The sequence below is a fragment of the Falco rusticolus genome, chromosome 8 (assembly GCF_015220075.1).
Source record: "Falco rusticolus isolate bFalRus1 chromosome 8, bFalRus1.pri, whole genome shotgun sequence".
Classification (NCBI taxonomy): Eukaryota; Metazoa; Chordata; class Aves; order Falconiformes; family Falconidae; genus Falco; species Falco rusticolus.
Window position 1 is genome coordinate 10283164 of NC_051194.1, and position 10170 is coordinate 10293333.

Sequence of the window (10170 nt, forward strand, 5' to 3'; positions counted from 1 at the left end):
GCCGCGCGCGGGGAGCCCGGGGCGGCGCTCCCGCCACGGCCCGCTAGGGGCGCGCTCCGCCGCGTTGCTGGGCAACGGCGCCCGGCCTCGGAGACGTCACTTCCGGCGCGCGGGATTCTCTTCCGGGGCGGCGCGGCTGTTGCGTGGAGACGCCGCCATGGAGCCCGGGGCTGAGCGGAAGGTAGGGCCGGACCCGGCCGAGCCGGTACCGGGAGCCCCGGCGGGCCGGGCGGAGTTGGTACCGTCCCGGGCCCGCCTCATCTCGCGTCTCCCCACAGAGGCAGCGGGAGGAGGCGGCGGAGACGTCCGACCTGTCCGTGGAGGAGGATGAAGACTACGTGCCCTACGTGCCCGTCAAGCAGCGCAAGCAGCAGATGGTAACGGGGCCCGGCGTTGCACGGGGAGGGCTCCGAGCGTCCCTCCCGACACGGGGCCTCTCACTCCGCCTCGACCTGCTTTCTTCCAGCTGCAGAAGCTGCTGCAGATGCGGCGGAAGGTGGTGTCAGAGGAGGAGCAGCGGGACAGCGGGAGCGAGCAGCGGGGTGATGAGGATGACATCCCCTTGGGGCCCCAGTCCAATATTAGCCTCTTGGACCAGCACCAGCACCTCAAAGAGAAGGCGGAAGGTGGGGGAGCGGCTGGTGGTAGGGTTGGGTGGCTCTGAGGTGGCAATGAAACCTCCTCACTGTTTCCCTGACTCTTCCTCCAGCTCGGAAGGAGTCAGCCAAGGAGAAGCAGCTGAAGGAGGAAGAGAAGATCCTGGAGAGTGTGGCAGAGGGCCGAGGTGAGTGGCAGGACCGCTGTGTCTCAGAGCTGTCAGGGCAGCAGTAGGGGTATCATTGGCCTTGCAACATGCAGGGATGTTCACACCCAGGGATGGGACAGGAGGTCACAAGGGGATCCCTCGGCTGGCATCTGACTGCCTGGTTTAGCTAAGACTTTGCTGTGGCAGGCCCTAGGGCATGGTAGGCTGCAGCACTTGGTATTGCTGTACCCCGAGGGTCTGTCAGGGATACTGCTTTCCCTCCTCTGTCTTGGACATGATCTCCCAAACTGTTTGCCCGAGTAGTTCTGTGCTGAGGTTAAGTACATCGGGAGATGTAGAGTTTGCACTGACCTCGTTGGTTTTGTTCTTGCAGCTTTGATGTCAGTGAAGGAGATGGCAAAGGGCATCACCTACGATGATCCAATTAAAACTAGGTACGTTTCATGGTACAGAGGTGGTCTTCCTGAAAACATCGCTTCTCCATGGCTGAAGGGAACTAGGGGCCATACTTGTAAGAGGAGCACTGCTCTGTGGCCACTGGCTTGTCATTTACTCCACTTTCTGTTGTTGTAACCACTGTATGTAAGGTCAGAGGCTGTTGAGTCACCTTGGATATTGTTTTATATACAGTAAGGTTTGCTAGAGTAAATTCATGTTAAACTAGAAGACTTGAGGTGGATCTTTAAGTCTTGGAGGTAACTAAACTAAAGAAAGAGACAGACATACATATGTAAGCACACAGAGCCAAAGTTGCTCAGGGCAGTGTCAGAGAGATGATAGAGATGTGTCCAAAAGGTTTTGGCATGTTCCATCCTCCATCCATAGACTGTTCTCAGCTGTTAGCTTGGGACTTACTGAGACTTTGGAGAAATATTTAGTGCATGGATCTGGCTTGAATCTGTTCCTGTGCTCACGCTATGAAGCCCTTTGGGGTTATCTCTTTTCCCTGGTGGGATACTGGACCCCAGCAGGGAGTTCCTCTGGGTCTCTGGGGTGCTTGCTGTTCTGGAGCCCCAGCCTCATTCTGCACCATGACCTTCCTCTGTTGCCTTTGCAGCTGGAGAGCACCTCGTTACATCCTGGGCATGTCGGAGGCACGGCACGATCGTGTGCGCAAGAAGTACCACATCCTGGTGGAGGGGGAAGGCATCCCGCCTCCCATCAAGAGCTTCAAGGAGATGAAGTTCCCAGCAGGTGGGCCAGGAGAGGAGCTTGGCAGGGCGGCAGGCAGTGTTCTTCTGGGAAATGCGTGTCAGCGAGTGAAGCTGTTGAATCTTTAACACTTAGTGGGCTCACAGCTTAAATTTCTAACAGTGACTGTATCTCTTAGTTGTTGGCCTGAGGGGTGTTTGTCACTGGTGGAAGAACTGTGGCTGGGACATGAGTAGGAGGGAAAGAGGGGGAAGACTTCAGGTCACGAATGTGTGTGTCCCTTTTTCTCCTCACAGCTATCCTGAGGGGTCTGAAGAAAAAAGGAATCCAGCAGCCAACACCCATACAGATCCAAGGCATCCCCACAATGTGAGTGCTCTGTCCCCATCCCAGAGTGGGGAGCAGTTGCTCCCGACAGCCCACCCAGCAGTGTGAACCAGGCGCTCTTCCCTGGTGACAGATGCACCACGTCACCTTGCTCATCCCTGGAGGTTTGAGCCGTTCTGTGATGCTCCTCCTCACCATTGGCCCCATTTCTCTGCCAGCCTCTCTGGAAGGGACATGATTGGCATTGCATTCACTGGCTCTGGGAAGACCTTGGTGTTCACCCTTCCGGTGATCATGTTCTGCCTGGAGCAAGAGAAGAGGCTGCCGTTTTCCAAGCGAGAGGGACCCTATGGACTCATCATCTGTCCCTCGGTGAGTGTTGGGGGAGTGGTGACCCACAGGAGGAAGCTTTGATTGATATGTAGTGGCCATCCCAGATCCTCCCTACACGGAAATGTGGGAATGAGTGAGTTTTGTCTCTGTAGCGGGAGCTGGCCCGGCAGACCCACGGCATCATTGAATACTACTGCCGCCTGCTGCAGGAGGACGGCCTGCCCCCGCTGCGCTGCGCCCTCTGCATCGGGGGCATGTCTGTTAAGGAGCAGATGGAGACAATCAAACAGTAAGACCTTCGGGGAGGGCGGGGGTGGGGATGTATGTGGGGCTGGAGCTGTGCTCTGTTTTCTGGTAGGGTGGCACCCTGGCTAGATGGCTTCAGGAAAGTGTGGGGATGAAGGCGATGTGCCAAGCGGGTGTGACTTTTCCTATGTGTCCTGCATGGGTGTGCCTGACAGTGGCCTTCTCTTGGCCCACAGTGGTGTACACATGATGGTGGCAACCCCTGGCCGCTTGATGGACCTGCTGCAGAAGAAGATGGTGAGCCTGGACATCTGCCGTTACTTGGCCTTGGATGAGGCTGACAGGATGATTGATATGGGCTTTGAGGGGGACATCCGTACCATCTTTTCCTACTTCAAGGTACTGAGCTGGCACAGTATGAGCACCCTGAAGCTCAATTGCTGCACCTAGCTGGTTGAGTGAGTGCTAAATCCTTGCTTGCACTGTGTTTCCTGTGCAGGGCCAGCGGCAAACCCTTCTCTTCAGTGCCACAATGCCTAAGAAGATCCAGAACTTTGCCAAGAGTGCCCTGGTGAAGCCCATCACCATTAACGTTGGACGAGCAGGTGCTGCCAGCCTGGATGTTGTGCAGGTGAAGTAGTTGGGTGCTCCCCCATGCCTGTGTGGGAGGTCAGCACCATTCACGAGGGCACTTGATGCCTCCCCCTGCTAGGAGGCTGGCCCTCCTTCCCAACAGGTTAAGGGATACCAAGCAAGGGCAGTTCCTCCACTGCCTGATCCTTCCCTGTACTTGTTCCTAGGAGGTGGAGTATGTGAAAGAGGAGGCCAAAATGGTGTACCTCCTCGAGTGCCTGCAGAAGACCCCGCCACCTGTGAGTAATGCACTCTGGCAGCATGGCTGGGGGCAGCGTGGGCATGTCACAGCCCCGGGGCATGGGTGGAGCTGGCAGCGGGGATGGGGCTGTGATGATGTGTAGGCCTGTGAGTCGGTCTCCACATATGAGCGGGTCCTGGGCTCAGAGCTGTTGCGTGTTCTGCTCAGCAAGAGGGAATGGGTTTCCCAGGGGTTGTGCTGGTGCCAGCCCACAGAAAGGCGGCTCTTCCATGATGTCTGTGCTGCCGCAGGTGCTGATCTTTGCAGAGAAGAAGGCGGATGTTGATGCGATCCATGAGTACCTGCTGCTCAAGGGTGTGGAGGCTGTGGCCATCCATGGAGGGAAAGGTCAGTGAGGGTGTTGGGGAGGCCTAGGCTGCGATGTGGCCCTGCCTGACCCCACTCCTGCCAGGGTTGTGTGTAGCCGCAGAAGGTCCCAGCGTGCAGCAATTTGTGATGGTATGAGGAGGGGCTGAGTCAGTGTCGGGAGCAAATGCCATGTTGTATGTAGCAGGCATAAACACAGTGGAGGTCCCTATGGGACCTAGAGGTCCCTCTGTCCCTTTATTTGGGGAAGGGCTGCATAGATGCTCTTGCTGGGGGAGCCCCGGCTGAGCAATGCTTGGCTCCGAGGCCATAGGGCTTGCTGCAGTGAGTAGGACTGGAAGCTCTGTCCTTCCTGATCTTCTCTGCTGGGCCTTTGCAGATCAGGAGGAACGGACAAAAGCCATCGAGGCTTTCCGTGATGGGAAGAAGGATGTCTTGGTTGCCACCGATGTCGCTTCTAAGGGCCTGGACTTCCCAGCCATCCAGCATGTCATCAACTATGACATGCCAGAGGAGATTGAGAACTATGGTAGGGACTGGGTCCTGGGGGGACCAACATGGGCATGGAGGGGTGGGAGGCCTGTGAGGCTCTGTGTTTGTGCTTGTCTGCAGTGGCTGGGGGCAGGATGGTCTGTCACGTTGCATTCACCCAGGCCTGATCTTGTCTTTTTCTCCACAGTTCACCGTATCGGGCGTACAGGCCGCTCAGGCAACACTGGCATTGCCACCACCTTCATCAACAAGGCCTGTGGTGAGAAACAGTTGTGGGGCTGGGGGCTGCCGATGGAGGAGGCAGCTGGGTGATGGAGCTGCCTCTGCCTCAGCAAGGGGGCTGTTCCTGAGCAAGCAGGGACAAGTTCTGATGGCCTGTGGGGGACAGGTGGTGGTGTGAGTGCTCCCCGCCCCTGTTCGGGCTGTGTCTGATCCCTCTCTGCCCCCAGATGAGTCGGTGCTGATGGACCTGAAGGCCCTGCTGCTGGAGGCAAAGCAGAAGGTGCCGCCGGTGCTCCAGGTGCTGCACTGTGGGGACGAGACCATGCTGGACATTGGAGGTGAGAGACCATGGGCTGGCACAGGATCCTCCCTCAGGACTGCTGAGGCCAAACCCCCAGCCCCTGGGGCAGTTCCTGCCTGCCTCGGGGCTGGTGTCCGTGAGGCCGGCTCAGTGCTGCAGCAGCAGAGGAGATGCTGTTGTAGCCCCTCTGCTTCTGGGGGGGCTGGGGGGGGTGGCACTTCCCTGGTGTGGCACAGCTCTCCTTGACCTCATCCCTCCTGTTGCAGGCGAGCGGGGCTGTGCCTTCTGCGGCGGCCTGGGCCATCGTATCACCGACTGCCCCAAGCTGGAGGCGATGCAGACCAAGCAAGTCAGCAACATCGGCCGCAAGGACTACCTGGCCCACAGCTCTATGGACTTCTAGCTTGGGGAGTGGGCTGCCCAGCGCTCCCCCTGCACAGGCCCGAGTTCCCTTTCTGACGGGGCACTGCCTTTCCCAAGCCCGGGGGCCTGTCCTGCACTGCTGTGGCCCCTTTTCCAAGCATTTGACCAGCAGGGCTGTTGCCAGCTCAGCCTGATGAAGCTTCTGCGCCGGGAGGAAACGTGTGGAGCTGTGCCGCAACAGCCTTTAATGTCAGCGGTGTGTTGGGCAAGCGGCAAGCAGGTAGCAGTGCCTGAGGGGAGGAAGAAGCCCGAGGTGGGGCAACTGGCCTGTGGCCAGCTGCCTGCTGCTCCTGCCAGCCCCCTGCAGTGGTGGGGCCAGGGGCTTACATCACTCCTCTCCCAAGCCCCTCAATTCCTCTAGAACCGTTTGCGTTACCTGGTTTTGTGTATCCTCAGCTGCTGGCCCTTCCTGTGTCCCCCAAACACGCTCTGATGCAGCCGGGGCGAGGTGGAGTGTGCTGTGCTCCTGTCGGGCGGTCCCCTAGGTGCTTCCTGTGCTCCGCCTGCGTGCGTTCTGCCCCACTGCCCTTGTGTGAGGGGGAGGGTGGATGGACAGACACCTCCCGTGGCCCAGCCTCTGCCCCTCATCCCACACACTAAAAAGGGGAAGTCGTTGAGAGAAGGAAGTCTGCCCCATGCAATTGCTTCGGCTGCAGCAGTCACATTTTCTCCCCTGCTGCTAGCCTGAGTCCCCGATCCTTGTGCTGGCTGTCAGGGGGGCACTGGGCTCATGGAGAGACCCGTGAAGGATGGGATCCTCTATGTGCAGCACTGCAAATTTGGAAAGGTAAAGGGTGGATTTGGGGCTGGGTACAGGGTTTGCCCTGATCTGTCTTGATGCCTGGGGCTGGGCCCACAGCAGCCTGCTGAGGGGGGACTGGAGCCAGACCCCTCGGAGCTGCCCCAAGGGGGGCCCTGGGCTCTGCCCGGGGCTCTCCCTGTGGCCGAGGGGACTCATCCATGCAGGCACCTGCTCAGGCTCACCCCTGTGCGCAGGGCCCCTCTTCTCGCTTGGTCACCATGTGATTCACAATGAGACAATAAACGTGTCGATGAGGTGCAGCTCTAGCATATGTGTGGGAGAGGGGCACCGGGGCAGCGTGTGGGATGTGTCTCTGGGCCCAGTCTCCATCAGCCTGGCCCTGGGGGGTCAGCGCCATCTGTGGGGCACCCCCGGTGCCTTGGCCTGCTGCCTTGAGCCCTCGGGGTGGGCACCGAGTGCTGCAGCCCTCTGGGCATGGTATGGGCGGCAAGGTGGGAGTCCCTGCAGAGTTGAGCGAGCACCAGTGAGCTGTGGGATGGGTATTGGGGAAGCGGGTCCGGCTGGCACGCTGGCCATGCCTTAGTGGCATCCCCTCTACGACAGTGGGGCAGCCGTGGCCACGCAGGGGGCTGCAATCAGCCCCAACCTCCCCGCTGAGTGAGAGCCAGGTCCTGGAAGCAAGACGGGCAGGCCCCACATGCATAGCACCAGTGCCCTGCTGCGTAGGAGGCAGGCAGGCTGGCGGTGGTGTGTATTTTGGGTGCTTGGCTGAATCTGGTTTCTGCAGGGTGGAGGCTCTCTGCGCCTCTGAGGTGTGTGGGGGCACGCGCCCCCTCTATCCCATGACAGGCTGGGAAGATGTTGGTGCTGCAGAGCCTCCCTTGGGAGGAAGCGGGCGGCTAGCTGCAGGCTCTGGCCGTGCTCGACAGCTGTGAGGCTGCCAGCAGAAGCCTCAGCAGCTCAAAATGGCTTTAATTTGCATCAGGGTCTGTCCTGAGAACAGCTCGAGAGCTCAGCTGCAGCGGCGGCAGGCTGGCACTTGCAGCAGGGAACAAAGAGCAGGACCTGGTGCTCGGCGAGCTGGGAGTGAGCATGACTCACGCAGAGAGCCACGCAGAGCTCGCTCAGGGCAAGGCCCCCCCTCAACTCAGCTTTGGGACTACTCCAGCCCACAGCTCTGGGGGTCCGTGCTGGCCCCAGCTCTCTGTGCCCTTCCGTAGCACCCGGTGGGTGCAGGTTGGGACCCCCTTGTGCCCCCCTGCTGCCCCATACAGCTCTTCCTGAGCACTGCTGGCCCATGCACACGTAGACATGGAGGGCAGCGCTGTCGGGACACAGCAGGCATCTCTTTGCTGACCTTTTTTCTCCTGTCTGTGCCCTTCCCATGCCCCAGAGGTCCTGGAGGAAGATGCGAGCCCAGCTCTTTGCCGCCAGCCCCTCTGGAGTGGCCCGCATGGAGAATTTTGACGTGCGGGATGATGGCATGACGTTGGAGAAGACCTTGCAGCGGAGCACCCGCCGGGTGATCCGTCTCTCGGACTGTGTTTCTGTGGGCCCAGCGGGCATAGAGAGCTGCCCCAAAGCCACCGCTGCCTTCTACCTCACCACGACGGAAAAGAGCTACGTGCTGGCAGCTGAGCAGCGGGACGAGTGGATCACCCAGCTGTGCCAGCTGGCCTTCCAGGTACTGTGCTGCTCCTGCCCCAGGTGAGCCGGCGGGCTCCAGGGCGCATGGGCAGGTAGGGGAGCTCGTGCTCCCCTGCGCCGGGGACCACACTCACATCCCTCTGTTTCAGGATACAAAGGACATGGTGCAGAGTGCTGCCAGGACCCAGCCTAGCCCTGCTGTCCCCATGGAGGAGAATTCCCTATACTCTTCCTGGCAAGACCGTACGTGGAGGGACAGTGGATAGGGCTGGGGTGGGCTCCCGCTCAGTGCTGCAGTGCTGACCCCCGCTTTGCTCTGCTCCTGTAGTGACTGAATTCCTGGTGCTGGTGGTGCAGACGGATGCAGCTGCCCGCTGCGGCTTGCACGGGCACTACCTGCTCTCAGCCCTTCCGCAGAGCCTGACGCTGAAGGACCTGCAGTCCCGCCAGCCCCTGCTCACCTGGCCCTACCCCTTCCTCCGCAAGTTTGGCCAGGATCAGGTGGGTGCCCCCCCTCCCTCCTTGGGGCTGCTCACTGCCAAGGGCCAGTGCCAGCATCTCACCCTGCCCTCTGGTCTTGCAGATGGTGTTCTCCTTTGAGGCCGGCCGCCGCAGTGACTCCGGCGAGGGCACCTTCACCTTCAGCACCCCACGGGCCCCAGAGCTCTGTCGGGCTGTGACTGCCGCCATTGCCTGCCAGCAGCAGGGCAAGGACACTCCAGACCCCCAGCTCTCTGCACAGGGTCTTGAGCCCCAGCCCTGGGGCGCTAAGGCTGATGAGCCCCAGCCCAGCCCACCCCTGGGGGGTGCAGAACCTGCTTCCCACCCCCCTGGCAGCCTCCTCTGCTTCCCCTCACCCGAGCCAGAGGGCACAGGCCCCATCATCTATGCCTCCATCGCCCGGAGCCAGCAGCCCCTCTTCGTGCTGGGGCAGCCAGGCGCCAGCGAGCCCTGGGCCGCGGGGAAGCCACCCCCTGAGCATCTCTATGAGAACATCTTCACGGCGGAGCTGGGTCCAGCCAGGGAGGAGGAGGAGGAGGAGGAAGGGCAGGGGCAGTGGGAGCTGGGATGCCGCCAAGCCCCTGAGGGCCACAGCAGTGAGGCAGGCCCCCTCTACGACAACCGGGCTGCCCTGGCTCAGCTCCCCCGGGGCAGCCCCCAGCCTCCGGAGCAGCGCTGGGGCCGTGGAGGGCAGGAGGCGCTGCCAGGGCCCCGTGGGCACAAGCCCCAGCGCAATCTCCGGGCCAAGCTCGTGCGGCTGCTCAGCCGGGAGACGTCCGGCCCGCGGGACTGGGCCTGAGCCGGGGCTGAGCGCCCTTCGGTGATGCGGTGCCGTGAATAAACAGCCTGGGCCGGACTCGGCTCTGCCGGTGCTGCGGGGGTGGGTCGCGGGGCCGGTGCTACCGGGCCTGGCGGGGGCAGCCGGCGTCTGCCGCCAGGGGGCGCCGCTGTGCCCACCCCGGTAGGTAGGCGCACGCGTTGATTGGCCGAGCTGCCCGCCGGCTCCGCCCCCTCTCGGTCCTATATAAGGCGGGACCGGGACGGGGGCGGTGCCCGAGTTCGAGCCTTGTGGCCGCCTGCTCGGCTCAGCTCCCCGCTGCGGCGCCGCCGCCCGCTCGGCCCCGCTCCGCCGGGGACCCGGCCGGCCGCGGGTGAGTCGGGGGGGAGGCGGGCCGTGGCAGGGCTGGGGCCTTCGTTCTCTGCTGGAGGTGTGGGTGCATGAGGGGTGCAGGGCTGAGGCCTGGAAGCGGGGGTGGGGCGGCTGGTCGGGGTCGGGCCCGTATGAGGCGAGGCCGGGGACTCTGTGGAGCAGGGCTGGGCCTGGGGTCCCCGAGCCTGGGGAAGCGAGGCCGTGTGGGGCGGGGTGAGCAGCGGGGCCTGGGGCCCCGGTGGGGCAGGGCTGGCGGCCGGGCCCGGCGGCTCCTCAGCAGCAGGGGGGCTGCCCGCCCTGGGGCTGCTGGGGACCCCAGCCCCGCGGTGGGGCGGGGGGGCTGCCTGCTCCAGGCCGCCCCGGTTCCGGCGCCGCGGCGGGGCTTGGGCGGCGGGAATGCCTGACACGCAGCCTTCCCCGGCGCTCCCGAGCGGGGAGCGGGCTGGTGTCGTCTTACACGCCTTATATAGCCCGCACCGGGCCGGGAGCGCGGGGGCACTCCGGCCCCCGGCCCTGCCGCCTCCCCGCCGGCAGCCCGCATCCCTGCGGGGCGCGGGGGGGAGCCCGGGCCTCCGGAGCTGGCCTTTTCCCTCCGCCTGGCAGCGGCAGGAGGAAGGTCCTTGAGGGGCTTCGCGGGGGTCTGGCG

General features: G+C 62.4%; 2 protein-coding genes across 3 annotated transcripts; both read left to right on the forward strand.

Moving 5' to 3' along the window:
• Positions 1–68: 68 nt before the first annotated feature.
• Positions 69–6525, forward strand: DDX41 (DEAD-box helicase 41). Its single transcript, XM_037396971.1, has 17 exons — positions 69–181; positions 279–377; positions 467–626; positions 710–784; positions 1140–1200; positions 1824–1960; positions 2215–2287; positions 2464–2617; positions 2731–2867; positions 3061–3223; positions 3324–3455; positions 3625–3696; positions 3950–4046; positions 4405–4554; positions 4705–4776; positions 4967–5077; positions 5307–6525. Exons 1-17 carry the CDS (start codon positions 158–160, stop codon positions 5441–5443), a joined length of 1854 nt encoding a protein of 617 aa, XP_037252868.1. The 5' UTR covers positions 69–157; the 3' UTR covers positions 5444–6525.
• On the forward strand, positions 5572–9223 carry DOK3 (docking protein 3). Of its 2 annotated transcripts, none has more exons than XM_037396972.1 (5): positions 5572–5683; positions 7620–7910; positions 8023–8116; positions 8202–8374; positions 8457–9223. In XM_037396972.1, exons 1-5 carry the CDS (start codon positions 5597–5599, stop codon positions 9171–9173), a joined length of 1362 nt encoding a protein of 453 aa, XP_037252869.1. In that variant the 5' UTR covers positions 5572–5596; the 3' UTR covers positions 9174–9223. The 2 variants fall into 2 exon arrangements, with proteins under 2 accessions (XP_037252869.1, XP_037252870.1); XM_037396973.1 differs by lacking the exon at positions 5572–5683 and adding an exon at positions 6177–6250.
• The last annotated feature ends 947 nt before the right edge of the window (positions 9224–10170 follow it).

What these genes read in the sequence shown, in the direction of transcription:
- DDX41 (XM_037396971.1), top strand. Translation starts at nt 158, where the DNA reads ATGGAGCCCGGGGCTGAGCGGAAG. An exon ending in GATGATCCAATTAAAACTAG is followed by an intron (nt 1,201 to 1,823) that starts GTACGTTTCATG and finishes TTGCCTTTGCAG; the next exon opens with CTGGAGAGCACCTCGTTACA. An exon ending in CTTCATCAACAAGGCCTGTG is followed by an intron (nt 4,777 to 4,966) that starts GTGAGAAACAGT and finishes CTCTGCCCCCAG; the next exon opens with ATGAGTCGGTGCTGATGGAC.
- DOK3 (XM_037396972.1), top strand. Translation starts at nt 5,597, where the DNA reads ATGAAGCTTCTGCGCCGGGAGGAAACGTGTGGAGCTGTGCCGCAACAG. An exon ending in TGTGCCAGCTGGCCTTCCAG is followed by an intron (nt 7,911 to 8,022) that starts GTACTGTGCTGC and finishes CCTCTGTTTCAG; the next exon opens with GATACAAAGGACATGGTGCA. An exon ending in GCAAGTTTGGCCAGGATCAG is followed by an intron (nt 8,375 to 8,456) that starts GTGGGTGCCCCC and finishes CTGGTCTTGCAG; the next exon opens with ATGGTGTTCTCCTTTGAGGC.